Below are 27,948 nucleotides of genomic sequence, written 5' to 3'. Positions count from 1 at the left end.
ATTAGCTGTGCAACACCTGAGCAGTGCTACAGTGCTAGCCAACACATCTGTGGTTACATTTCAGACTAACTAGCACAACTGAATGATGGATGCAACAGTGCACACTTATTTTGCAGTATACTTTATAAAGAGTAAATAAATTGCACATAGGGTTTAGTTTACTCAAAGTAGACAATACAAATAGATTGTGTGATGTCTTAGATTTTCCCTGATAATGTTTTTTTGCAATATCATGTGAGAATGGTGTTGTTTTTCTCACAATAAATGACCAGTTTGGTTTTGTTTTTATACATCACAATACATCTAAGTCATTTAGCAGAAACATCGTCCAGAATGACTGGCTAAAATGTAAATCCTGATTCAAGGACTCATTAGTCAGTTAATATTCCATTATCTCATGTGTAATTGAAATCTCAGGACACTTTAATGACACGGGGCTGCTTAATTATTTATTTTGGAATGAATTGATGCATATAGTGTCAGCATGATATCTTTTGAGACATACATTTGAAAATAAAGCAGGACTGTTCTTTCTGACCCGCGAACAACTTCCTGGTCATGATTATAACCACCATATCACATGCAAAGTTAAGAACAAAATCCCGCCTTGACGTGGTCACGATAAAGATGTCTTAATCTGGTTGTAATTTGGTTACCTGAAGTCACATGTCAATGTTTATCTGAAAATAATGTAATTGTAACGTTGCATCCCTATTTTGTCCATGGGAGCTGACTGCAGCACCAGTGTTTTTGCTGGGTTTCACACTCATATAGTTGTACGTTAGTTGTCAATGTAAAATGAGTGTCACTCATTAAGATTGGTTCTCATTCAATTATTCGTTACATGGGGGTTCGCTAGGACCGCCTACTCTCTTGAAGCACCTATCAAAGCGTCTGTTGGAAACAGACAGAGTGGCGAATGAGGTGAGACCCTCATTTCCATAAAAATAACCACTTTCCTACCCTCTGCTTATTCTCGTTTTCCTCATATAAGCTGAATATCTGTTTGCCTGCTAAACTGCTCACAAGGGAACCATGAAGGATATAATTGCCGAGCGTAGGTGTTCCGACCCTGTTGAGAGGTTGAGTACTAACTGGAAGGTTTTTGTTTTACTGTAGAAATTCCTTTTCAAATTCTCAGCCTCTGTTGGTAGCTATCATCACTGCTAGCAGTTGAGACTCGATGAGCCCAAGCTAACTTGGCTAGCTTGCTGAAAGGCATCTAACCTCACTAGCAGTGGTGTAAAGTACTTAAGTAAAAGTACTTTAAAGTACTACTTAAGTTGTTTCCTGGGGTATCTGTACTTGACTTTACTATTTATATTTTTGACAACTTTTACTTATACTTCACAACATTCCTAAAGAAAATCATATTTTTTACTCCATTCATTTTCCCTGACACCCAAAAGTAGTCGTTACATTTTGAATGCTTAGCAGGATAGGAAAAAGAGAACATCTCTGTCATTCCCCTGCCTCTGATCTGGCGGACTCACTAAACAAAAATGCTTAGTTTGTAAATTATGTGTGAGAGGGAGTGTACCACTGACTATCCGTAAATAAAAAAAAAACAAGAAAATCGTGCGGTCTGGTTTGTTTAAAAATATAAGGAATTTGATATTGAGGTCACTGCTAGCTTGCTAACAACCAACAAGCCTCGCTATAGTGTTATGGCTATAGCATTATATGGTGATCAATATTGCTAGCTGTTAGCCACAAGGCTCCTAACTAGCTAGCTTGGTACACCGTCCACACAAGCTGCTATTTGCTAGACTCCCGCCCCAGACAGCCCCGATAAAACAACTGCTCCCCGCAGTACCAGCTTTCCTCAGGGAAGCTAAGAGCTTGTCGGAAAAAATGTTCACTAGCAGGATTCTTGCCAAGTGCGTGCCAAACCTGGACTTGCACAATATGGAGGAATCCGGCTTTGGCAACCCTCCCATGGTGGAGCCATCACTGGCTGTTACGGCTTCTAGGAGTAGTGGGTGGAGGGGTCAGGCGCAGAGAGCAAGTAGTTCAGAACGTGGATCTTTATTCCAAAGACAGTGAAAACGGACATGCCAAACACAAGGGCGCATAAAATACCCAGTCCAAACAAACAGGACTAAACTGTCCGGAAATATAGAATCCACAAATAATCCAACACCATGAACAGAAAACAAGCCCGCACAAAAGCCGGCGGGCCTAGAGCCCTTAAATAGCCCACAAACTAAACTCAAAACAGGTGTAACCAATCAGACCAAACTAACAGAAACAAAAGAGGGAATCGATGGCAGCTAGTAGGCTGGCGACGACGACCGCTGTTAAGGGAATTTTTATCAATGATGACTAATTATGTATACATTTCAATCAGGACTGACTAGTCCAAATGCTATTATGTACTGTACATATATGAATTTTCTCTCTTGCTCCCATTCCCAATTGTATATAATATAGTCAGGAGTTTAGTAACAATGACGGTCTGTTCCTTTGTACAAATGAATTAACTATCTCCAGACTGTCTAGAATGCTGATTTACAGTGACTGACCTTGGCTTTAGGAGAGGAGGGAAGGCTCGAGAACTATAGGGCCTCTCTACCGGTGTCATGAAAGAGATAGAACATTTAGAAAACGCTGACGTCATTTTCAGTTTATAACCTGTGGTAAAATGTGTATGTACCCAGTACTCTCTTGAAATAAACGCTGTTACCTGAGTTTAAGACTGGGGCTCTGTCCATTCCTATAATAATAATATGGGTTTTACGATCCCATAGAATGCATTGACAGAGTAATGAATTCTGATTGGGAAATAATAGAGGAATTTAGAATTCCTTTAACAACCGCCGAGCGCCGCCCGAACAGGAAGAGGCACCATCTTCGGCGGGATTCGTGACACTGGCTCACAACCTCAGCCCCTCACATCGTGTTATTAACGACACCAGCGCCTCACTCCCTGGGAAGGCGGAGAACTTTACTGCCTCTGTTTTTAAGAAAACGTACAAGGCCTCAGCCCAAGCAATTAGAGCCCTCTAAGTTCCCTTTTTTTGTTGGCATATCAGGCTGAGTTACTGGAGGAAGTGGAGAAGCAACTAGACTAGACTCAGATGTTTAGGAGATTACGGACCTGAACCTCCGTGACTCCCGTAGTGCCATCCAAGGCTGTGGTCTAGCCTTGAGCCTAGCAGTAGTGGGAGAAAGGTCTGAGCTTATCCAGCTTAACATACAGAGAAAAGATGGACCTTCTGGATGCCCCAGTGACACCCAAAGAGTTGTTTGGGCCCACTGTCCCCGCCACAGAAGTGTGACATGAGCAAGGAAGTTGTCTTACGATGCAGCCGCAGCAAGGATCTGCCCCTCTGTCCCCCCTAAAGGAGGTAAGAAGGGTCAGCCATCCTAGGGTGCAGCCCTGGCAGCGGAGGAGGATAGTGTGCAGGGCCATACCCTCTCTCTTTGGGTTTAACGGTTGCTACTCTTTCCCCTCTCCTAGTTTCGCAGCAGTAGGTATGCAGAGCTGTGTTAAGACGAAACCCTATTCTCTGTGCAGCAGCTCACTTTTGTGACCATGTTCATATGAGGAAATGGAGGAGAGACACTTTTGGTTCCTCCCCGAGTGCCTCCCTTAGGCTCTATCCCCGGTATGTGCCACTCCAGTTTTCCCACAATAGGGCAATGCTACTCTGTATGACAGGCAGGGGAACCCTAACCATACCGCTCCACCGTTCTACGGGAGTACAGGTTCCACTGGCCAACCCTCTTAGCCCTTTTTAGGATTCTGAGGGGTGTTTTTTTCTCTACTTGGCTAAGACAACTTGGCTCTGTTATTTAGAACACTCTCCATTGAGCAGTTTACTTAACTTTTTTTTTGTTTACTTTCTGGATCTCGGCAGGTAGCCAGGCGGGTAGGAGCGTTGGGCCAGTAACTGAAAGGTTGCTGGCTTGAATATCAGAGCTGACAAGGTAAAAATCTGTTGTTCTGCCCTTGAGCAAGGCAGTTAACCCACTGTTCCCCGGGAGCCGATGACGTGGAAGTCGATTAAGGCAGCCCCCCCACCTCTCAGATTCAAAGGGGTTGGGATAAATGCGGAAGACATATTTCAGTTGAATGCATTCAGTTGTACATCTGATTAGGTACACTGTTTCCTTAGTTTACTTTCTGGATATTAGGGAAAGGGGGAGGGGCAACGCCCTCACAGGCGTCGGAGCCTCAGCCAGCTATCCACAAAGCTTTGGCTTTTCCTCATCAGGTTTTTTTTACTAAAATTGGTTCACGCAAGCCGGCCACTGCCTGCTCTATCTTCCCATCTTACGGGGTGGAAGAGCTTACACACCCATGAGAAGTGGGTGATGCCGAATGCTTTCCCTCCACATCTTTGAGCCCCTTGATGACCAGTTATTTTCCGGTCAGCAGTTACAACCCTGCTTACGACCAGTACTGGCAGCTCTCTACATGCAGGGTCTTTACCCAAGAGAACAAAGTAATTTTCCCATTGTCGCACCTTGGAGCCTATGGCTTTTCACCTGTCGCCTTTCCTAGAAAGGAGTCCCCATTGTTGTCCCGTACATGTGGTTAGCATCTACTTGGATTGTAGGAGAGCTTGGGCAAGGGTGTCCTGCTCTACGCTCGTTGGGCAACCACCCTCGTAAGGGCCCTTCTATATTCAATGGGACCATTATATTGATTTATAATGGTGAGGGTAATAGCCATCAGAGTGGCTTGGAAGGGCCCTTTCCTACGGAGTAGTTGACCTCTTGGTCACTGTTTTTGGGGAATATCTCATTAAACTGAGATTGTATGCTTCCCCTCACTTTCTGTGAGGTTTTTCCCGCTTTGTGTTGTCTATGCACCTTTTTCTGTGCATACTCCCTTAGTTTCGGGACCTCTGAAGTTTGCTGATGTTGGAACTTCCCTGGCTTCAGACAGCATTTTTGCGATACAGGAGTTGGCCACATCCCCACATGAGATATCGACAAAACTGATAGAGACATACCCCAAGCGACTTACAGCTGTAATCGCAGCAAAAGGTGGCGCTACAAAGTATTAACTTAAGGGGGCTGAATAATTTTGCACGCCCAATTTTTCAGTTTTTGATTTGTTAAAAAAGTTTGAAATATCCAATAAATGTCGTTCCACTTCATGATTGTGTCCCACTTGTTGTTGATTTTTCACCAAAAAAATACAGTTTTATATTTTTATGTTTGAATCCTGAAATGTGGCAAAAGGTCGCAAAGTTCAAGGGGGCCGAATACTTTCGCAAGGCACTGTAATTTGCCACTCGCCACTTTACTCTTCTGTCTCCAATAGATACTATTGATAGTTACTTCAGAGAGAATAGCAAACTCCCACATGAGATATCTCACTCATAATATTAGAGAATCGGTGGGTTAAGCAAGCAATCTAACTTTTTATGCCAAATAAATTGAAAGACCTCTGACAGTAGGGATTGTAATCCTGTGTATTTATCTCCTAGTCATGCTTTCTAATGTGGCAAATATATGTTTTATCCTTCATGATAAGCGTTTGCACAAGCCAATGTATCTTCTGATTTGCAACCTTGCTGTAGTTGATATGCTGTACAGCTCCAGTGCCAGTCCAAATATGATTACTTCATTCTCCTGGGGGTTTTCAATATCCTATGACAGACATTTACAGTGAAGGACACTTACGTATAAATGGCACATGGCGTAGACTTTTAACCAGAAGTAAGTGGCTCTCCTGCAAACAACAGACCTTCACCTGCAAATACATTCACTTTTACTGTGATTTGATCAAATGTTTAATGTTTAGGCTACTCTGGTAAAGACAAAAGGCCCCTGTATTTCAATGTTAGACGTGGAACAAGACTAATATTTAGTTAAGTAATTCATAACATTGCATTGTATTATACGGTTACGTGTGTGAAATCACTATTAAGATGAGTGTAGGCCTACTGCACTTCTTAATGCAATTGTTAATGTATGTAATTTTAAATGACAGATTGATGCAAACCATACCTTATGACCTGCGCTGCAATGAGCTCCATGATAACCATCATCAAACAAAACAGCTCTTTTGTGCGTCCTCAGTATTTCTTCATCAATGGCTTCCATGATATTCCTCATGACAAATTGTACTATATGTTCTTGTGCTTTGCCTATGTAGTTGCTGTTTGTGGGAACTCCATTGTAATGTTCATAATATTCACTCAACGCCATCTTCACATCCCAAAGTATATTGGCATTTTAAACTTAGCAGTATCTGACTTAGGTGAGAGAAATGCACTAATTCCTAACCTGATTAAGACATTTATTTTTGATTCACAATACATCAGCTATGAAGCATGTCTGTCCATTATGTTTTTTTTGTGTTCTTCCTGACCCTTGTTGTTCTGGCATGTGATAGGTTTGTTGCCATGTGCTTGCCTCTGAGATACCACACTCTGCTCACTAACACTAGCATGTCTGTCATGATTACAGGGATGTGGCTTGTCGATGTGGTCATTGTTGGTACAAACACGGTCCTGATCACTTGACTGTCTTACTGTAAAACCATAGTTATTGACAGTTATTTCTGTGATCATGGGCCTTTGTACAGAATAGCCTGAAACGACAATTCTGTCAATTCCATCATGGCAAAAGTGAATACAGTACTAGTCCTTCATGTACCGTTCGTTTTCATACTCCTGTCTTATGTGTGCATTTTACTTGCCCTGTTTAGAATTACTACCTGGGAAGGCTGTGTGAAGGCTCTGAAGACTTGTATATCACACCTTCTCAGAGTAGCACTTTTCTTACTTCCATTTATATCCTCCTACATTGCTGCAGTGACCTTCTCTCTTCACCCCAATGCAAGGATTATCTGTTTCTCTTGCTTCAGCTATCCCTCCCATGCTCAATCCAGTCATTTATGTTTTGAATACTGAGGAAATCAGAGGGTTTTTGAAGAAAATGGTCAAACAAAACACCTCTAGCATAATACCAGTAAATTGATCAGGTGCTGGTACTGTACATTTGTATGTGATGCTATTCACTCATATCTGTAGTGGTAATTGTACATGTTAGCATTCATCACTGTCATAACAGAGTTGTAAGGAATGACGCTAGAGAAGAGAAGCAGGTACGGGGAGTTGACATTTAAATAGGAACGGACATGCAAAGGGATAGGAACAGCATCAGAACTGGGAAACACAAAGACCGATGACAAACCGTGCAGCAGCAGGGAACAGAGCAGGGGAACTGACAAATATTGGGAAGGTAATAAACAGGTGATTGAGTGAGTCCAGGTGAATCCAATATTGCAGATGCGCGTGACGAGGGAATGCAGGTGTGCGTAAATGGTGGCAGGAGTGCGTGATGCAGGGCAACCTGGTGCCCTCGAGCGCCAGGGGGGAAGAGAAGGAGCAGGCGTGACAAGAGTTGCATGTTATGTAACCAAAATAAATGAGTTAATCAGAAGCTGATAATGTATGGGTAGGATGTATGGTAATGTATGGGTAGGATGTATGATAATGTATGTTTGGATGTATGATAATGTATGGGTAGGATGTATGATAATGTATGTTTGGATGTATGATAATGTATGGGTAGGATGTATGATAATGTATGTTTGGATGTATGATAATGTATGGGTAGGATGTATGATAATGTATGTTTGGATGTATGATAATGTATGGGTAGGATGTATGATAATGTATGTTTGGATGTATGATAATGTATGGGTAGGATGTATGATAATGTATGTTTGGATGTATGATAATGTATGGGTAGGATGTATGATAATGTATGTTTGGATGTATGGTAATGTATGATAATGTATGTTTTGAATGTACAGCTCTGAAAACATATGGTGTACAATGGGAGGCCTTTCCAGGCTCCCACCTTATTGCAGTTTGATCTTGTCTACCAGAATAACTGGCCTTGTATCCTTCATTTATAATAAATTATCCTCACATAAAGTCAACACCCTCCCTATCATAAAGAGGTGGGAAAGAGACCTAGAGAACCTTGGTCTCAAATGGGACTGGCCCATGGTATGGAACAACATTTCTTCATCTCAAAACCTTTCCCATCAGCTGGACCTATTTCACTCCTGAGAGTAGATTTAAAATATAGCTTGTAGATAATGATCAATGTTTCCAAATGCTCTTGTTCTGAAATAGGAAACTTTCTGCAAATGTTTTGGTGCTGTTTAACTGTGGATCTCTTTGGAAGCATGTCTTTGACATTTTAGGAAAAATCCTAAATAAGATCCTTCCAATATGCTATGTCCCAAACGTGTAACTACATTGCTCCTTATAATAGCGTAACTACACTGCTCCTTGTAATAGTTATGTTTATTCACCACAATACAAGAACTGCAACATTCTTTTTTTTAGATCCTTAAATAGATTTATGCCTCGTTTTGTCTCTTTAATTTAGATATTTGTCCCTCTGCGTACTGCTTGTACGTACTGCTTGTATGTTACCTTAAACTGAATAAATAAAAAATAAATATAGAATTGTTCACAAAAATGCTTACAATGATTATACATTTTTATTAAAGGTTTATAAATAATCTATTAATCCTTATTCATGAAAAGTATTATAAAAACAATTTTACCTGTGAAAAGAGCCCGACACTATGGATCTGCCAGTGAATATGTTTTAGTGTCATCTAGTGGAACTAATTAATATATGCTATTTAATTGAATTAGAGTTTAACTCTTTCAACATAAATACTGTATATCTACATACTTTGCATTTAAACTTGACTCTTTATACCATTAATGTATGTGATCACTATGTGACATACCTGTACTCACTTATCATGCCCTGCACTGTCAGTTATCACACTGTCAGTTATCAGAATGATTTTACCTCAACATGTTGTACAGTACCTTTCTGTTAATACAGTAGCTTTATGATGGTTGCAGCATTAATCCATCCAATAATTCATGTTATATATAAACACCCCAAAATTACAGCTGTGGCATAAAAAACAGGATGAAAGACACAGTGAGGATGGCAGCCAGGAGGTCTGAGGACTGCACCAAGTGCAGGTTACCTAGGAAGGAAGGGTGTGACAGTAATGCTAGTACGTACTCGGACCCAGGCACAGAGAAACACAGCAAGCAGAGGTAAGGGTAAGTCCAGAACTTTTACTAAGTTCTTTATAGAAAACAAAGCAATAACACACAAGTACACTAAACAAACATGAGCCCAAGCAAAGATGCAGACAAACAGAGGAACCTAAATTACAAGGCAACCAGGTGAACTAAGAGGGTAATCAAACACAGGTGAAACCGATAAGAATTAAATCAGGGTAAACTGGAAACTAGAAAACAAGAAAATATTTGAAATTAGAAGATTGCATTTTATTTACGATATGTTACATATATTACCTTCAAATACTGTGTTCAGCAGAATTGACATAAATAGCTTTGTTGCAAATACCTTAGAGTTAGTGTGTATTAAACAGTATCAAGAGAAAAATATTTAAATTAAGTAGATACAAAGGGGAAGGTTGCCTTGGAAACATATCTTAAGTTCTTGCTGCAGAATTGAACCCAAACTAAAGATCTGAAAACATAAGATCAGTAACTTCATGTAAGGTCTCATTTGTGAGGAGTAGCTTTTGTCTTTACATACAGTTTGATGATTTTCTCTCGCAGCTCCTCTGTCTTTAGGCTGTAGTTGATAGGGTTGAGCATGGATGGCAGCCACAGTGAGGATGGCAGACACAGTGAGGATGGCAGGGTGACAGACACAGTGAGGATGGCAGGGTGACAGACACAGTGAGGATGGCAGGGTGACAGACACAGTGAGGATGGCAGGGTGACAGACACAGTGAGGATGGCAGACACAGTGAGGATGGCAGACACAGTGAGGATGGCAGACACAGTGAGGATGGCAGACACAGTGAGGATGGCAGACACAGTGAGGATGGCAGGGTGGCAGACACAGTGAGGATGGCAGGGAGGCAGACACAGTGAGGATGGCAGGGAGGCAGACACAGTGAGGATGGCAGGGAGGCAGACAGTGAGGATGGCAGGGTGACACACAGTGAGGATGGCAGGGTGGCAGACACAGTGAGGATGGCAGACACAGTGAGGATGGCAGACACAGTGAGGATGGCAGACACAGTGAGGATGGCAGACACAGTGAGGATGGCAGGATGGGAGACACAGTGAGGATGGCAGGATGGGAGACACAGTGAGGATGGCAGGATGACAGACACAGTGAGGATGACAGACATAGTGAGGATGGCAGGATGACAGACACAGTGAGGATGGCAGGATGACAGACACAGTGAGGATGGCAGGGTGACAGACACAGTGAGGATGGCAGGGTGACAGACACAGTGGGGATGGCAGGGTGACAGACACAGTGGGGATGGCAGGGTGACAGACACAGTGGGGATGGCAGGGTGACAGACACAGTGGGGATGGCAGGGTGACAGACACAGTGGGGATGGCAGGGTGACAGACACAGTGAGGATGGCAGGGTGACAGACACAGTGAGGATGGCAGACACAGTGAGGATGGCAGGATGGCAGACACAGGGAGGATGGCAGGATGACAGACACAGTGAGGATGGCAGGATGACAGAAACAGTGAGGATGGCAGGATGGCAGACACAGTGAGGATGGCAGACACAGTGAGGATGGCAGGGTGACAGACACAGTGAGGATGGCAGGGTGACAGACACAGTGAGGATGGCAGGGTGGCAGACACAGTGAGGTGCCCTCCAGCGGTAACAACACTCCCCAAGGAAATCGGGAGCTTCTTGCGGTCAAACTGGCTTTTGAGGAGTGGCGGCCCTGGTTGGAGGGTTTAGAACATCCCTTTACGGTTTGGACTTACCACAAGAACCTGGCTTACATCCAGGAGGCTAAACGCCTCAGTCCCTGACAGGCTCGTTGGGCTCTCTTCTTCACTCGGTTCAGATTCACGTTATCTTACCTTCCTGGGTTTAAGAACGTGAAGCCGGATGCTCTTTCTCGCCAGTTCCCCAGCTCCAGTGAGGATCGGCCACTTGGATCCATAATTTTCAGGTCGCTCATCCTCGCGCCGGTGTCCTGGGGTATAGAGACTGTAGTGAGGGAGGCGCAAGGTAGGGAGGCAGTTCCAGACGGCTGTCCACCAAACAGACTTTTTGTCCCTCTTGGGGCACTGTCCAAGGTACTTCTTCCAAGGTACGTCTCACCTCTCATCCGGGAGGGCTCAGAATTCTAGAGTTTCTGAGGAGGTTTTGGTGGCCCTCAGCGGAGGTGGACACTCGTACCTTTGTGGCTGCTTGTCCGACATGCCCCGAACAAAACTCCCCGTCAGCAGCCTCTGGGGCTTCTTCATCCGCTGTCAACACCTTCTCGACCCTGGTCTCATCTCTCTATGGATTTCATCACAGGTCTTCCATCCTCAGCAGGCCACACTAACATCCTAGTCATTGTGGACCGTTTTCCCAAGGTGGCTGTCACGTCCTGACCTTAGTTCCTTTTTTATGTCTCTGTTTTAGTTTGGTCAGGGCGTGAGTTGGGGTGGGCATTCTATGTTTTTGTTCTAGGTTTTGTATTTCTGCTTTTGGCCTGGTATGGTTCCCAATCAGAGGCAGCTGTCAGCTGTGTTCCCGCTATGATTTGTGGGTAGTTGTTTTCTGTTTAGTTTGTCACCTTACAGAACTGTTTTGTTTCTTCCATTCGCTTTGTTATTTTGTTTTTTTGTTATTTTGTTTTTTTGTGTATAATAAATGAACATGGACACTTACCACGCTGCATATTGGTCCGATCCTTCCTACTCCTCCTCAGACGACGAAGAGATTCGTTACAGTGGCACTTTTCATTCCGCTGCCTAAGCTTCCATCTGCCCGTGAGATTGCTCAGCTTGTCATTCAGCATCTTTTCCGCCGTCACAGACTTCCTCTGGACATCGTCTCTGACCGGGGTCCCCAGTTTGATTGATAATATCAACAGTAAAATTAACATATCCAGTAAAAATAAGAAGGAAATTGTGCACTGTGACATGATATACACTCTTTTCTTTACTGCATCATTCACATGTACCTACAACGGGGTAACTCAGATGTGCGGCAGGTAGCCCAGTGGTTAAGAATGTTGGGCCAGTAACTGAAAGGTTGGGTTGGGTTGCTGGGTTGAATCCCCGAGTCGACCAGGTGAAAGATCTGTCGATGTGCCCTTGAGCACGGCACTTAACCCATTTTTTCTGCATAGATTGACTGCTAAATGGCTAAATTACAGAACAACATATAAACACTTGAGGCAAATTATCTACACTTTGGGATCATACAGTTTATATCAGGTATAAAAGGTGTGGCGATAAACACATAACACATAAGCATTTTGCTGAACCACCACCACAGCATAGGTGAAGATAATGAAGGACCGCGGGCCTAACAGGACAACCAGAGACTTAGCTGTCGCTAGTTTCCTGTTGAAGCTGGCCAGTCTGTATACAGGGCTGTGTTCACAGCAAGAGCTATGCACCATCCTGGAGGCACAGTAAGGCAGACTAGAGGCCAGGGTGACAGGGGAGACCTCCAAAAGGAAGGCCAGGGTCCAGATCCCTACCAGGATTAGCAGCAACCTCAGGTTGGTGTTGATGGTGAGGTAACGCAGAGGGAAACAGATGGCTATCACACGGTCGTACGCTAGGAGAGCCAGGAAAAAGGAATCAATATCACCCAAAAAATTAGTGAAGAACATCTGAGAAAAACACGTCCCAATGGAGACATAGTTCAGATTGAACACAAATACAGGCACCATCTGGGGGATGATAAGTGTTCAAAGAGATGTCTACTATTGTTAAATTCCACACTGCAACATCTTTGGGATTTGGTAGGCTTGTGTTTATAATGAAGACTGCTAACAGAGCAAAGTTACCCGTTAGATTGATGATGTACAGTATATTATAGATAGAGCTAAGATGAGGTAGTTCTCATTGCCCAGTGTGTGGAAGGCTGTAATATAGAATCCATCATCTGATGATTCCATTCCATTGTAAAGGAGCACAGAAAAACCCATGTGAGGGGACGCTGTGTGTCTGGAAGAGAGAACATACAGATTAATGAGTTATTACATTTCATTATCCATAAATTATCCGAAGATACAAAATTAACTTCTAAACCAAACATTGACCAAGGCAAGACAATCTTTCTGGTCATTTAATACCTCCCTGACAACATTTTACAATAATACTGAACACCCACTGTACCAACATCAATAATACTGAACACCCACTGTACCAACATCAATAATACTGAACACCCACTGTACCAACATCAATAACACCGAAAACACCAATTGCACCTGTGCTTTTAACAATGTTTTGTAAGCAGTTTGTCGTTTTGGTTTAATTAAAGTGAGAAAACAAGCACATATTTATGTATTAACAACTCATTAAATGTAATGTTGTTAATAGATCTACGGACCTAATTATCGCCATCGTATTTTATCATATCAGGGCCTAATCTCTTTTGACAAATGTTTACGCTCATTAGCCTCTATGTTAAATTATGACAACAAAAAACAAGGATAATATAGTGGAAACCACTCAGTTCTGCCTCCAGGGTCAGTGCTACAGGCCAGTGCTATCCTAATATCTTTTGACAAAGGCCTTGCAGTAGTTGTGCCCACATGGGATGGACACTGGCTCAGTGAACAGACAGACAGAACATTGGAACTGCTGGAGGAAGCCATAGCTGGAAACAGACCAAAGACAATATGATTTATGATCGTCACTCTGGTGGTCAGTGTTGATAGATTTGAAAGAGACCACTGTCTGGTTCATTCATTTGATACGTACAACATTTATTTACTTGTCTCAAACAAAACAAAATATTTAAAATAGCAATCTGTTAACAAAAAAATCCATAGTCGATCAACTTGTCTCATGAGTCAAAAACATTTCCTCAACACAAGTTGATTAAACATTCCCCCAACTTGTCCCATTTAGTCAGAACAAAGTTTGGCCAACTCAAAATTTGAATTTCATTCAACACTTTGCCAAAAAAAGGTAAATTCAAAAAGGCTGTTGAACTAGTTTTATGTTTAGGTGGCCCAACTCAAAACTGGTACAGTGTGACCAAAGCCATTCCAGCTGAGGTGACCCCAGCTGAGGTGACCCCATCTGTAGTTGGTCAAATATTGCCACTCTTTCACAGATGACTGACACAATAACCTGAGGCTCTTGCTGTCAGCCGTTCCATAGAGGTCCATTACCAGGGCTAAGTAGGGAGGTAGAGGGACCCAGGAGAGGAGCATGTGTGCCGCACCCTTCCTATCAACTCTGCTGTAAACAAAGCAGTCATTAACCTAATGAGCAAAGTTTAAAAGAAAGTAAACATTGTGGTTGCTACAGTATACACATGGTTGGTAAGTGTACTCTTCAATAACAAGGCCTAAGGTGAGGAGAGACCCTCCAATGACACGTGTTCACAGAGGCAGCCTATGAGGTGAAGGTTATGATGACACCACTGTGTCATAATTCCATTGGGTGCTTTGTCGTAGCAACATCTCTAAGCTTCATTTCAGTTGTAACAGAGACAGATAGAGAGGACCTCACACTACCGAGTTCATTACAGAAATGTATCCACTGTTATATGTACAGATACATTTTATTTAATGTTCAGGCACTGTAGAAGAGGACAATACTACACATTTGTTGTCTATGGTATACACAGCATACTGAATAAATCCTTATAGGAGTCAACTAACTAAGAATGAATGTTCATTGCTATCAGGTGTCGGCTGTCAAGTCAACAAAACACCTTTTTAACAGAGCTTGTTAACTTTAATCTGCACATGATCAAGCTCCAAATCACGTTGTGAACCTCATGCTCAATGTTGAGATTGAACGTTGAGACACAATGTGCCCCAGATTCAATTGACCTGTATAAAACTGCTATTTGATGCTTCATGTAATATTTTCAAATGAGGATACTATAGTTCCTGAATGATCAACAATCTTTCTATGAGCAACAAGTACGTAATGCATTGTACGATAAATGTCAAATGGGAATATAGTTTACATAGGTTCTCATAAAAGCCAGGAGGTTTTATTTTGTATTTGTATGTGTATTTGTATCTTTCGTATCGTCTGAGATCCCAAACACTGGAAAGCTGCTGCGGTCGTCCCCCTCTTCAAAGAGGGAGACACTTTAGACCCAAACTGTTACAGACCTATATCCATCCTGCTCTGCCTTTCTAAAGTCTTCGAAAGCCAAGTTAACAAACAGATCACCGACCATTTCGAATCCCACCGTACCTTCTCCACTATGCAATCTGGTTTCCAAGCTGGTCATGTCTGCACCTCAGCCACGCTCAAGGTCCTAAATGATGTCATAACCGCCATCGATAAAAGACAGTACTGTGCAGCCGTCTTCATCGACCTGGCCAAAGCTTTCGACCCTATCAATCACCGCATTCTTATCAACATACTCAATAGCCTTGGCTTCTCAAATTACTGCCTCACCTGGTTCACCAACTACTTCTCAGAGAGTTCAGTGTGTCAATCGGAAGGGCCTGTTGTCCGGACCTCTGGCAGTCTCTATGAAGGTGCCACAGGGTTCAATTCTCGGGCTGACTCAGTTCACTGTATACATCAATGATGTCACTCTTGCCGCTGATGAATCTCTAATCCACGTCCACACAGACGACACCATTCTGCATACATCTGGCCCTTCTCTGGACAATGTGTTAAACAACCCACCAGATGAGCTTCAACGCCATACACCTCTCCTTCCGGGGCCTCCAACTGATTTTAAATGCTAGTAAAACTAAATGCATTCTCTTCAACCGATTGCTGCCCGCACCTGCCCGCCCGACCAGCATCACTACTCTGGACAGTTCTGACTTAGAATATGTGGACAACTACAAATACCTAGGTGTCTGGTTAGATTGTAAACTCTCCTTCCAGACTAACGTTAAGCATATCCAATCCAAAATTAAATCTAGAATCGGCTTCCATTTCGCAACAAAGCATCCTTCACTCGTGCTGCCAAACATACTGACATAAAACTGACTATCCTTCCAATCCTCGATTTTGGCTGTCATTTACAAAATAGCCTCCAACACTCTACTCAGCAAATTGGATGCAGTCTATCACAGTGCCATCTGTTTTGTCACCAAAGCCGCATATACTACCCACCACTGCGACCTGTATGTGCACCCATGACCAGCTCGGAAACCAGATTGCATAGTGGAGAAGGTACGGTGAGATTTGAAGTGGTCGGTGATCTGTTTGTTAACTTGGCTTTCGAAGACCTTAGAAAGGCAGGGTAAGATAGATATTGGTCTATAACAGTTTGGGTCTAGAGTGTCTCCCCGTTTGAAGAGGGGGATGACCGCGGCAGCTTTCCAATCTTTGGGGATCTCAGACGATACGAAAGAGAGGTTGAACAGGCTAGTAATAGGGGTTGCAACAATTGCGGAGGATCATTTTAGAAAGAGAGGGTCCAGATTGTCTAGCCCGGCTGATTTGTAAGGGTCCATATTCCTTTTGCCTCATCCCACTCAACCATACCATTTTAAATTCCTCATCAATCCATTGGGTGTTAACCTTTTTTAGAGTCATTTTCAGTCAGTCATGGGTGCATGCTTATTAGTAACTGGAATGAGCAATTTCATAAATGTGTCAAATGCAGCTTCTGGTTGCTCTTCATTACACACCACAGACCAACAAATATTATTTACATCAACAACATAGGAACCACTACAAAACGTATTGTATGACCTCTTAAACACTATATTAGGCTCAGTCCATGGATCATTACGGCCAATGGATTTGATTACGGCTTTAAAGCAAATTTCTGCTGCATTAGTTAAGATCAAATCCAATCAAATGCCTTTATATAGCCCTTCTTACATCAGCTGATATCTCAAAGTGCTGTACAGAAACCCAGCCTAAAACCCCAAACAGCAAGCAATGCAGGTGTAGAAGCACGGTGGCTAGGAAAAACTCCCTAGAAAGGCCAAAACCTAGGAAGAAACCTAGAGAGGAACCAGGCTGTGTGGGGTGGCCAGTCCTCTTCTGGCTGTGCCGGGTGGAGATTATAACAGAACATGGCCAAGATGTTCAAATGTTCATAAATAACCAGCATGGTCAAATAATAATAATCACAGGCAGAACAATTGAAACTGGAGCAGCAGCACGGCCATGTGGACTGGGGACAGCAAGGAGTCATCATGCCAGGTAGTCCTGAGGCATGGTCCTAGGGCTCAGGTCCTCCGAGAGAAAGAAAGAGAGAATTAGAGAGAGCATACTTAAATTCACACAGGACACCGGATAGGACAGGAGAAGTACTCCAGATATAACAAACTGACCCTAGCCCCCCGACACATTAACTACTGCAGCATAAATACTGGAGGCTGAGACAGGATGGGTCAGGAGACACTGTGGCCCATTCCGATGATACCCTCGGACAGGGCCAAACAGGAAGGATATGTGCTCAATACATGTTGATGATTGTCTTTCTGTGCTGTTTATAACTACCCAGGTAGGTTGACAGTTAAACTGAATCAGGTTGCAGGTAATAGTTAGTTTTAAGCTTGTTCTTGAGTGGGCAGCTTGATGAAAGCCAGTCAATATTTAAATCTCCCATAAAATATACCTCTCTGTTGATATCACATACATTATCAAGCATTTCACATACTGGCTGATAGCACTTGGTTTTCAAAAGCAGCTTCTCACCAGAATGGGCTTTAGGTGAGGCATATGAACCAGTAGCCATATTACTTCAACAGTATTTAACATGAGATCCTATCTAAACTTTACAGGAATGTGGTTCTGGATATAAAAGTCAACACCTCCACCTGGCATTTCTGGCATTTCTGTAGATGTTATAACCATGAATTGCTACCACTGTATCATCAAAGGTATTATCTAAGTGAGTTTCAGAGATTGTCAGAATATGAATGTCATCTGTTACTAGAAAATGATTGATTTCATGAACCTTGTCCCTTAAGCTACATATGCTAATATGGGCTATATTTAGCACTTTTATGGGATGCTTGATTGTTTTCATTGCTTTTACTGGGAAGCTTAGCAGATGTAGACATGCTCATGTTATTTATGTTAGTGCAGGGTGAACTGCACACAGTGGACTTCCTGCTAAGGCACACCCCCTCAGTGCTAACAGTATAAATCTGGTTCATGGACACATGATAACTGCATACAAAATCTGTAGGATCAGCACGGGCGTTTAGGGCAGTCAGAGGGACATAAATGAGGTTACTTACATTGTGTCTTCCAACGCCCGTGGTATAATGTACATCTGCTAAAGCAGTATGCCAGCTCTGTGTCACAATGGTAGGGTTTAACTGAGCTGGGCTTGGGTCATTGATAAGTCATTTTCTCAATGCAGCCTTTTAATGCTCTGAAAGGAGCTTGGAACCCAAATGATTTGAGTGGATCCCATCCTCCTTATAAACCAATCTTTGTTTCCAGAAGGTATCAACATGGTAAATGAATGTTGCTACAATAGTCTCGTAGCCAGTTATGAACGCTTATAGCAAAAAAGTGACATTGTTTTCAGTAATTCATGCATAATGCATTATACATAGGCTGATAATATAAAGGCCTATTAATGAATGCTACAGTAGCAACAACAAATGTATGAATGCAGTCTGATATGACAGACTATGCAGCGCTCTCCTCGTCTTTGGTGAAATAAGACATACTGTAAGTAAACAGAAATTAGCTGACAAAAGTGGAGGGGAAAGGCTCCACCCATCAAGAACATCCAATTTATGTTAAATAGTTATTTTTTTTAATATAATACCAAAATAGTGTATGAATCATGTGAAAGACAGTTCACTTTCACTATAAAACCACTATAAAATCCTTCCATAAAATAGCCTTAAGTAACCATCTCTCTTTCTTTTTTTTTTTACTATTTGGGTGCTTTATCTGCAGTTACCAAGTTCCATGGCTTTGTTCTGATAAAGGCCTGAACAACCATGGCCCTGCCAAAGCATGTCTGTAGCAAACATCTGTATTTGACTATTTGATATTTCAATATTTTAGTATTTATTATTTCAATATTTGAGTATTTGTAAAAACCAAATAGTCAACCAAATTGTACTTGACCGGATTTTCAAATACCTAGGTTAAATGCATAGGAGTGCCACGTCTGCTCCAGCTCTTCCCTCCCCCTGGTGCTTGAGGGCGCCAGGTTGCCCTGCATCACGCACTCCTGCCATCCATCACACACACCTGCCTTCCCTCGTCACGCGCATCAGCAATATTGGACTCACCTGGACTCACTCACCTGTTTATTACCTCCCCTATATGTGTCAGTTCCCTGCTCTGATCACCTGGACTCACTCATCACCTGTTTATTACCTCCCCTATATGTGTCAGTTCCCTGCTCTGATCACCTGGACTCACTCATTACCTGTTTATTACCTCCCCTATATTTGTCAGTTCCCTGCTCTGATCACCTGGACTCACTCATTACCTGTTTATTACCTCCCCTATATTTGTCAGTTCCCTGCTCTGATCACCTGGACTCACTCATCACCTGTTTATTACCTCCCCTATATGTGTCAGTTCCCTGCTCTGATCACCTGGACTCACTCATCACCTGTTTATTACCTCCCCTATATGTGTCAGTTCCCTGCTCTGATCACCTGGACTCACTCATCACCTGTTTATTACCTCCCCTATATGTGTCAGTTCCCTGCTCTGATCACCTGGACTCACTCATCACCTGTTTATTACCTCCCCTATATGTGTCAGTTCCCTGCTCTGTTCCCCACTGCTGCATTCATAGTTTTTTGTCTGTATTATCAGTTTGCTGATGCTGTTCCCATCTCGTTCCATGTCCGTTATTTTTTAAATATTTTACTGCAGTGAGTGCATAACCAGGCTAATAGCAAATAAAGTGAAAATGTTTTTTTTAAAGATTTTATTGAAGCTTAGAAGAGCCATTGTTCTTAGAGTATTGTATATTTTCTGATTGTGGGAAGTTTATTGCACTAGAGAACAAAGGCTCCCAATGAAATATGCTTATTTTTAAGAATAGTTAATAATTTCTTAAATCTGAATATGTAATCTCATGTGCCAGGTTTATACGTTTTGTAAATTTACGAAAAGTCTTAGTTCAGCTGTAGTTGGCATCCTGATATGACATTTGCATTCTGAAAGAGATGATCTAATCATTTACATCATGTGTCAAATGGGGCGGGAGAGTAGCCTAGTGGTTAGACTAGTAACTGAAAGGTTGCAAGTTCAAATCCCCTGAGCTGACAAGGTACAAATCTGTCATTCTGCCCCTGATTGGAAATAACAATTTGTTCTTAACTGACTTGCCAGGTAAAAAAAAATGTCAAACTTTATTACATGGAAGGCTGAGTATCTGTGTGTTTTTGCTCATCCCTTTTACTTGAATGATGAATTAAGGTCACTAATTAGTAAGGAACTCCCCTGACCTGGTTGTCTAGGTCTTAATTTAAAGGAAAATCCAAAAACCCACTGACACTCAGCCCTCCATGGAATAAGTTTGACACCCTTGAATTATATTGTCCAATCACCACCTCCAAAATCCATTAATACATTATTAATGACAGACCAATAATATTTTGAGGTAAGGTTGTAGAACCACAAAGCACAGGATCAGCTTTCTTATAAATATACATGCAACCACATGATTCCATGTTCTGCACTCTACATCTCCAAGGCTATCAGTCAATAACAATTGCTGTTCATTTAAGTTGATGTTTTGGGACATTTTTTGAATTCTTCAAGCTGCCGTGAGGTTCAACGCTACAGGAGGATGGGGAACCGAACCATAGATGTACTCAACGCTGTTTTCATAATGGGCAAAATAGACTTGTCTTCTGAAGGGAAATATTTGACTGTCCTAATTGGCTCTCTCATCTACTTATTTACACTGTTCGGTAACCTGTCTTTGCTTGCGGTTATAGTTTTCAACAGAAATCTACACAGGCCTATGTATCTGTTCCTTCTCAACTTATCCATCAATGACTTGATCGGTATCAGCGCCATGATTCCAAGGGTCATGTCAGATGTATTGTCTGAAGATAGGCACATCACTTACCCAGCATGCTTGATTCAGGCTTTCTGTATTCATATGTATGGCGGAGCGACACTTCTCATATTGTCTATCATGTCGTTTGATCGCTACATAGCTATCTGTCATCCACTAAGGTACCACTCCATCATGACTAAGAACACTGTTGTAAGTCTCATTGCCTCTGCTTGGCTGATTGACTTTCTACTGGTTGGGATCCTGTTCGGGCTCATGTTGCGTTTCCCTGTTTGTAAAACAGTTATCGTGAACATCTATTGTGACAACATGTCCCTGTTAAGACTGACCTGTGCAACAGAAACCACAGTGAACAACATCTATGGCTTATTTATCACAGGTGTACTCCATGGGGGAGGGGCTTTTTCTGTGGTCTTCTCCTACTCATTCATTCTATTCACATGCTTTAGAGGTAGTGACTCTGATGCCAAGCTAAAGGCCTTGCATACATGTGCCACACACCTGCTTGTCTTTCTAATCTATGAGTTCTCAGGTATCATTGTTGTCCTTGTGTATCGAATACCAAACACTCCTCTCCTACTTCAGACATTTGCAGGACTGATATTTGTCATATTTCCTCCAGGTCTGAACCCAGTAATATATGGTATCAAAACTAAAAAGATTAGAGTGAAATTACTTCAGCTTTTCTCCATGGCCAAAGGTTCAGTTAGAGTAGTAAAAGTCAATAGTATAACTTAATAATGTAACGTTAATTATTTGTTGTTCTGTTATACGCTTACATTAGTATTGTCAAGGAAAATAATTCTCAAGAGGAATGTATGATAAAAAGCATAGGGACCAGAAGAGGAGCTATAGGTGGATGGGCCCATTGTAATGGCACAGTGAGGAGGAGACTGAGGTCATTGATTATTCCTTCCTCGACATGCAGAGCCTGTGGTCTAGCAGTCACTCTCATGGCCAGTCATATACTGCTCTGCATTGCAGACCAGGGATCAATCCCTGCATCCACCCTGTCTATGGTTGTCCCACTTGCCTATCTCCTCCTCTGTTTCTACCTGTAAAGCGTTTATATATATTATTAATTGATTAGTCAATTTATGTGATTGTGTTTCAAGTCACCAGAATTACCACAAAAATGTATGTTTAACCTTTAATAGGTTTAATTAGCAAATACAATTTCCTCCATAGACAGTATTTTCATTTTTACTTTGGTTTTGTGTTCGAAAACTGTCGGCTGTAATACCACTTCTCTCATAAAATATCAAATAAATTATGTGAATCATTTTTTCCATTTGTAAACTACACCTTCCACCACTCCTTTCCTGACACATTCTCAGTTTGCATTTGTAGTTGCATCATTTGTAGTATTGTTTTATGTAATTGATTCAACACGTATGGCACTGAAATGAATCTGTCCTTTGATGAAGGGTGCTATCCATGCAACATGATTTTTCAGTCATCAGACCAAATCTTCAGAAGCCATGGGGGCTAAACCCGCCCATAGTTTCTGAGAGGATGCTGATCAAGTCCTCGACTGGAGAATTTCCAGACTCAATCAGCGATATTCAATGTGGAGTCCAGGCTATATTTGGTGCAGAACAACGTCACTAGAGGGTGCTATGAACTAATTTGGACAACAAAGTGTGTTCATTTTTTATCAGTTCATCAATGTTGTTCTAATCAGCATCCCAGACCTAAGTAGAAATGGGTATGTCTCATTCTATACATTTGAAATCTGTCTTGTTTTGTGGTATCCACAAACGAAACATGGGTTTGGAAGATGGAGAGAAGAGGAACAATTAGGCATATATCATATCTTTAATGTGGAGAGAGAGCCAAATACACCAGACATAATGCATAAGCCTACATATGAGATGCATAACAATTACTTTTCCATTTTAGTCATTCAGCAGAGCGACTTACATGAGCAATAAGGGTTAAGTGCCTTGCTCAAGGGCACAGACAGATTTTTCACCTAGTCAGCTCAGGGATTTGAACCAGTGAACTTTCGGTTACTGGTCCTCTTAACAGCTACTTACCACCCCTAGTTTTTGCGTTAGTATTTGAGAATCCAGGGAAAGACTACTGGAGTGTAAACTGGGCAAAATAACATTATTTAACCAAATCAGACCAATGTTGAAGATGGATATTGGAAATAATTTTATAAATTTTAGACGCATTTTCACAGATCAATAAAAGTCTAACGTCAAGATGAGTCCATGTCACACGCCATCTGTGGTGTTGATCGATATTTAGTCTGTAATCCCAATGAATTAGGAAAGATAGGCACCAAATAATATGAAATGAGGTGGTGCCTATGTATTTTAAAATGTGGAGTCATTCTTCAACGCAGACTGTTAACCATGATCAAACATGTCACAGGATGTCATTCGTCATAGGAGTCATCAATTTGCTTTAAATGTCTCTCATAGTTTGATGTCTAAAGGAAGGTCTCAATTGCATATTTCTTTCTTCCTCTCTCCGCTCTCCTCATCTCCTTCTCAAAACCCATTGGAGAAGGTCAGAGGGGCGGGACCTCTGGCTTTCTTATCCAATGGGTTTTGAGAATGAGATGAGAGAGAACAAGAGGAGAATGCAATTGAAATCTTCCAATTGACAGCGTGATTTACATTTTCGTGTGAAACCTTGCCAATGCATAAAAAGTCCAGGCCAGAAACCTCCTTACTAGTTTATTCAAAATATGATCTACTTACATTGACTGTTGTTGGTTGCCACATACCATTTTTTAAGTGTATTTGTAGGGTTATTTAGTTTGTTCCAACTATATCAGTCTCTGATTAACATTAGCTTCACAGGGCCGAAAATGAATGGCACCCAACAATGGTTGTTATATCATTTCCCATGTCCGTTAGAAATCAAGTGAGGGATTTCTTGACAACCCGGGGTGTTCAAAATGGCTTATTTGTTTTGGAATACAAGTGATACATTTACAGTTAAGAAGATAAATATAACAACAATTGGTACATCAAGCTTTCAGACTGTAAAATACAACAACATAGCCTAAATACAATTGATTGTGACAAATGTCAACAATTAATATAGATTTATATTAATTATGAATGAGTTATTTTCAAATCTATGTCTACCACTGAAAACATAGACTAGGATGGAAAGATCTTTGTCTGCAAGAAATTAATTACTTTTACTTTGATTTGTTTTAAGACAATATATGATTGGATTTAAAGTTGGGAGGAATATTAAAACCTCTTAAGGATTAGCCCCTTTTATTCAATTTTGGCCTAAAATGACCTATCCAAATCTAACTGCCTGTTTCTCAGGCCCTGAAGCAAGGATATTTGATTTGATTTGATTTGGATCTCTTTTAGTCCCCATTAGGACTAATCTTCCAAGAGTCCTTAAACATTAAAATACCATTTATAATACGAACACATTTTCACATATAACACACAAAGATATATAATATACTAACATAATGACCCAATAAATACTCAATCTAAAAAATATTGATTATTCATCTACTATAGTCCCACAACATTTATATATATTACGTTTAAACAGTTTTAAAATAATGTTTAAATGTATATCTCAAAAGGTTTCTGGTTTGCTCAGTTAATTTTTTTTTTTTTTATGCTCTAAATCGAAATGTTCTTTTGCCTATTTCTCTTTTCTGTCTGGATAACACATAGATCTATTCCTTGTATTTACGGAATGCATATGCATATTCTAAATACCATTTGAAAGGAAACACTTTGAAGTTTATGGAAATGTGAAAGGAATGAAATAGAATATAACACAATAGATCTGGTAAAAGATAATACAAAGAAAAAAACAACCGTTCTTTTTTTTTTTTGTACCATCGTCTTTGAAATGCAAGAGAAAGGCTATAATGTATTATTCCAGCCCAGGTGCAATTCAGTTTTTGGCCACTAGATGACATCGGTGTATGTGCAAAGTTTTAGACTGATCCAATGATCCATTGCATTTCTGTTCAAAATTTTGTATCAGGACTGCCCAAATATTCCTAATTTGTTTAATAATAACTTTTCATGTTCAAAATTGTGCACTCTCATCAAACAATAGCATGGTATTCTTTCACTGTAATAGCTACTGTAAATTGGACAGTTCAGTTAGATAATAATTGAAGCTTTCTGCCAATATCAGATATGTCTACGTCCTGGGAAATGTTCTTGTTACTTACAACCTCATGCTAATCGTATTAGCCTACCTTAGCTCAACCGTCCCATGGAAGGGACACTGATCCCAAAGACATTTTTATGTGGAAACCCCTATGAGTCTCTGTAATTGCGGGGGAAATTGGCTCAGTCGGTATGAAATAATTGTGAGAAGCCCTAAACACGTGAAGAGGAGAAAACTATTAAATGTGTAGCACAAGTCTGCAGAACTTTGCTTTTAGTGTCAGCTGATCCTTTGTTCCTGAAACATGTGACAAGTACATGAAAGTAAGTGTAGAGAATGGTCCAAACAACTATGACCTGCATGAGGGCAGGAATAAAGAGACCATAGATGTTATTGATGGCTGTGTTAGAACAGACCAGTTTCAACAGTGAGGTGTTGTCACAGCAGGATTGTGTCATCAGAGATCTACAGCGTGGTAACCCAACAGCAGGTAAAAGAGCCCCCTCATCAAAATCAAGTCACACATCCATATAAGTGTGATGATTTTCATGAAATGAGCATTGGTCATAATTGTGTTGTACCTCAAAGGGCAATATATGCCAATATATCTGTCACCTGCCATACCATTCAGGATAAACACTGCTCCCGTCCCATAGATATGAATAAAGATAACTTGTGAAACAAGCAGAGTATTGAAAGGTCCCTGTGTCAAGTAAAAGCTCTTTGATGACCTGCGTAAAGAGTGCCGTGGAGCCTTTAAGGGCATTGATGAGAAGGTTTAGCAGCAGAAGATACATGGGCTGGAGGAGCCTCCTGTTGAGGACGATGGTAAAAATCAGGTCCAGGTTACAGGCATTCAGCTCAGTGCAGCAAAGGCACTTTCAGGGGGGAGATCGAAGCCTTGCAGTGTCAAAACAGATGATCGATTTGATAAAAAGTTATCCATTGGTCCAGTTCAAATATCTTTATTTCAAAAAAGGGGTTCCACAAATTATTTATGCTAGAAAAAACCTACTGTACACCTTTCAAAAACGGAAATGATTGACTTGCTATACTGTGGTGCCATTATCTAGGCAAATCTTTGTCTTTCTATCACAAATAGGCATACCTTCTCACAGGAACAAAGTACAGGCATAATAATTATACAATACAACTTAATTATATATGAAGAGCAGACAACTGATATGTGTCTTCTGCTTTTGTTACAATGAAACCTAATGTATTTACAATGACGGGGTAGGAGGTCACTTTAAATACGAATTTGTTCTGAACTGACTTGCCTGGTTAAATAAAGGTTAAATTAAATAAAAATATATATATGAAAAATGTATTTGACATGAACGTCAAGTCAGTCAGGCCCTAGCCGCACACACACACACACACACACACACACACACACACACACACACACACACACACACTATTTTGTGCTGTCTTTGTTATTGTTATTAAAATGCTGAAGAATGACAAAACAAAACAAGTTACACACAACTTACTCAACATGCTGTAGCCAACCCATAACCAATCTTAACCCATTACACTTTTGAACCCCCAAAAAATAAATGTTGTCATTGTCTTGCACAAAAAGAGGGAACACAACTCTTATTTTCATTGACTGATTTACAAAGGAGAATTTCTATATTTTATTGGGAAGGCCTTATAAACTGTCTAAAGCCCATGCCATGTATTATACAGACTGATGCACAGTATTTATTCTCATTTCACTGAAGATACCTTCCGTTTGTAGAAACCCAGAACATTTTGTCGAATTTCTTTAGTTTTTAGACCATATATGAGGGGATTGAGAATGGGAGGGAACACCATAACTGACACCCCAAAAGCCCTCCTCAAGGAAGGGGCTGCTTGCTCAAATCGATGAGCTATGAGGCTAAAGCAGGCGTTGAACTCTAAGAATAAGAACACTACAAGATGTGTACCACATGTCTGAATGGCCTTGCTCCGGGCATCAGATGACTTATTCATGACACAGCTGAGCAGGATCTGGATATATGTAAATATAACCACCATCAACGATACACCCTGAAAGACAGCTGTTATCAACAACCCATAGTAGTTGTTTATACGTGTGTCATCACAAATGAGCCTCACCAATGACGGATTGTTACAATAAATGTCCACTATTGTTGTTCTGCAGATCTTGAAGCGAGTGACCAGAGCCAACAGAACCACAATCAGGGTAATGACCAAAAGCCACATGAAAATGATGATTTTCATCAAGTTATTGGAACTCATGATGGAGTTATACCTCAGTGGACAGCAGATTGCAATATACCTGTCATAAGCCATGCCAGTCAGGATAGTTAAGGAGCCAGCTCCGTACAGGTGGACGAGCAGAGCTTGGAGGTAGCATGCAGGGTAGGAGATGGACCTGTTCTGAGCCAGGATGCTCACCAACAGCTGAGGGAAGAAGGCTGTAGCACCAATCAAGTCATTGATAGGCATGTTGAAGAGTAGGATAAACATGGGTTTATGCAGCTTTCTGTCCAGGGCTATGGTGGATAAAACCGTCACGTTACAAAACACAATGAAACAGTACGTAAGGGTTCCAAAAAGGAATGCTGGGTAAACACCTGATGGAGCTATGGCCAGTGATTCCATGCTCAACATGTATGTAGAGTTTGTATACATAACTACTGTAGGATGATTTTGTAATTGCCTTCTGGAAAGCAGCCCACCTGAAATAATACAGAAATAGTCATATAGTCTTCAGCACATATGTTTGTCCAATGAATATACTGAATTAAAAGAGCACAATGTTGCCTACTGCAACGAACATGATGTTGTTGGAACTGCAACAAATATGACAGAAAGAACAACTAAAATGAACAAAACAAAAATCTAAATAACACATATATA

The 27,948-nt window shown here is 41.2% G+C and overlaps 2 protein-coding genes and 3 pseudogenes across 2 annotated transcripts; 2 read left to right on the top strand and 3 right to left on the bottom strand.

Annotated features, from left to right (window-relative positions):
- Nucleotides 1–5,985: 5,985 nt before the first annotated feature.
- On the top strand, nt 5,986–6,942 carry LOC139385769 (olfactory receptor 51F2-like; annotated as a pseudogene).
- Nucleotides 6,943–9,545: 2,603 nt separating this feature from the next.
- Nucleotides 9,546–12,967, bottom strand: LOC139385523 (olfactory receptor 51I1-like; annotated as a pseudogene).
- A 7,793-nt stretch (nt 12,968–20,760) lies between these two features.
- Nucleotides 20,761–21,690, top strand: LOC139385767 (olfactory receptor 52D1-like). The gene has a single exon (XM_071131025.1). The coding sequence runs from the start codon at nt 20,761–20,763 to the stop codon at nt 21,688–21,690; it is 930 nt and encodes a 309-aa protein (XP_070987126.1).
- Nucleotides 21,691–25,206: 3,516 nt separating this feature from the next.
- Nucleotides 25,207–26,206, bottom strand: LOC139385766 (olfactory receptor 4D1-like; annotated as a pseudogene).
- A 581-nt stretch (nt 26,207–26,787) lies between these two features.
- LOC139386196 (olfactory receptor 52K2-like) lies at nt 26,788–27,699 on the bottom strand. The gene has a single exon (XM_071131668.1). The coding sequence runs from the start codon at nt 27,697–27,699 to the stop codon at nt 26,788–26,790; it is 912 nt and encodes a 303-aa protein (XP_070987769.1).
- Between the last annotated feature and the right edge of the window lie 249 nt (nt 27,700–27,948).

This window comes from Oncorhynchus clarkii, chromosome 27 (assembly GCF_045791955.1).
Source record: "Oncorhynchus clarkii lewisi isolate Uvic-CL-2024 chromosome 27, UVic_Ocla_1.0, whole genome shotgun sequence".
In the NCBI taxonomy this organism is placed as follows: Eukaryota; Metazoa; Chordata; class Actinopteri; order Salmoniformes; family Salmonidae; genus Oncorhynchus; species Oncorhynchus clarkii.
The sequence above is the reverse complement of the archived record's forward strand: the minus strand, read 5'-3'. Positions and strand labels throughout refer to the sequence as shown.

Excerpts from the sequence above, each read along its gene's own strand:
- LOC139385767 (XM_071131025.1), top strand. The coding sequence starts at position 20,761 with ATGGGCAAAATAGACTTGTCTTCTGAAGGGAAATATTTGACTGTCCTA.
- LOC139386196 (XM_071131668.1), bottom strand. The coding sequence starts at position 27,699 with ATGTTGAGCATGGAATCACTGGCCATAGCTCCATCAGGTGTTTACCCA.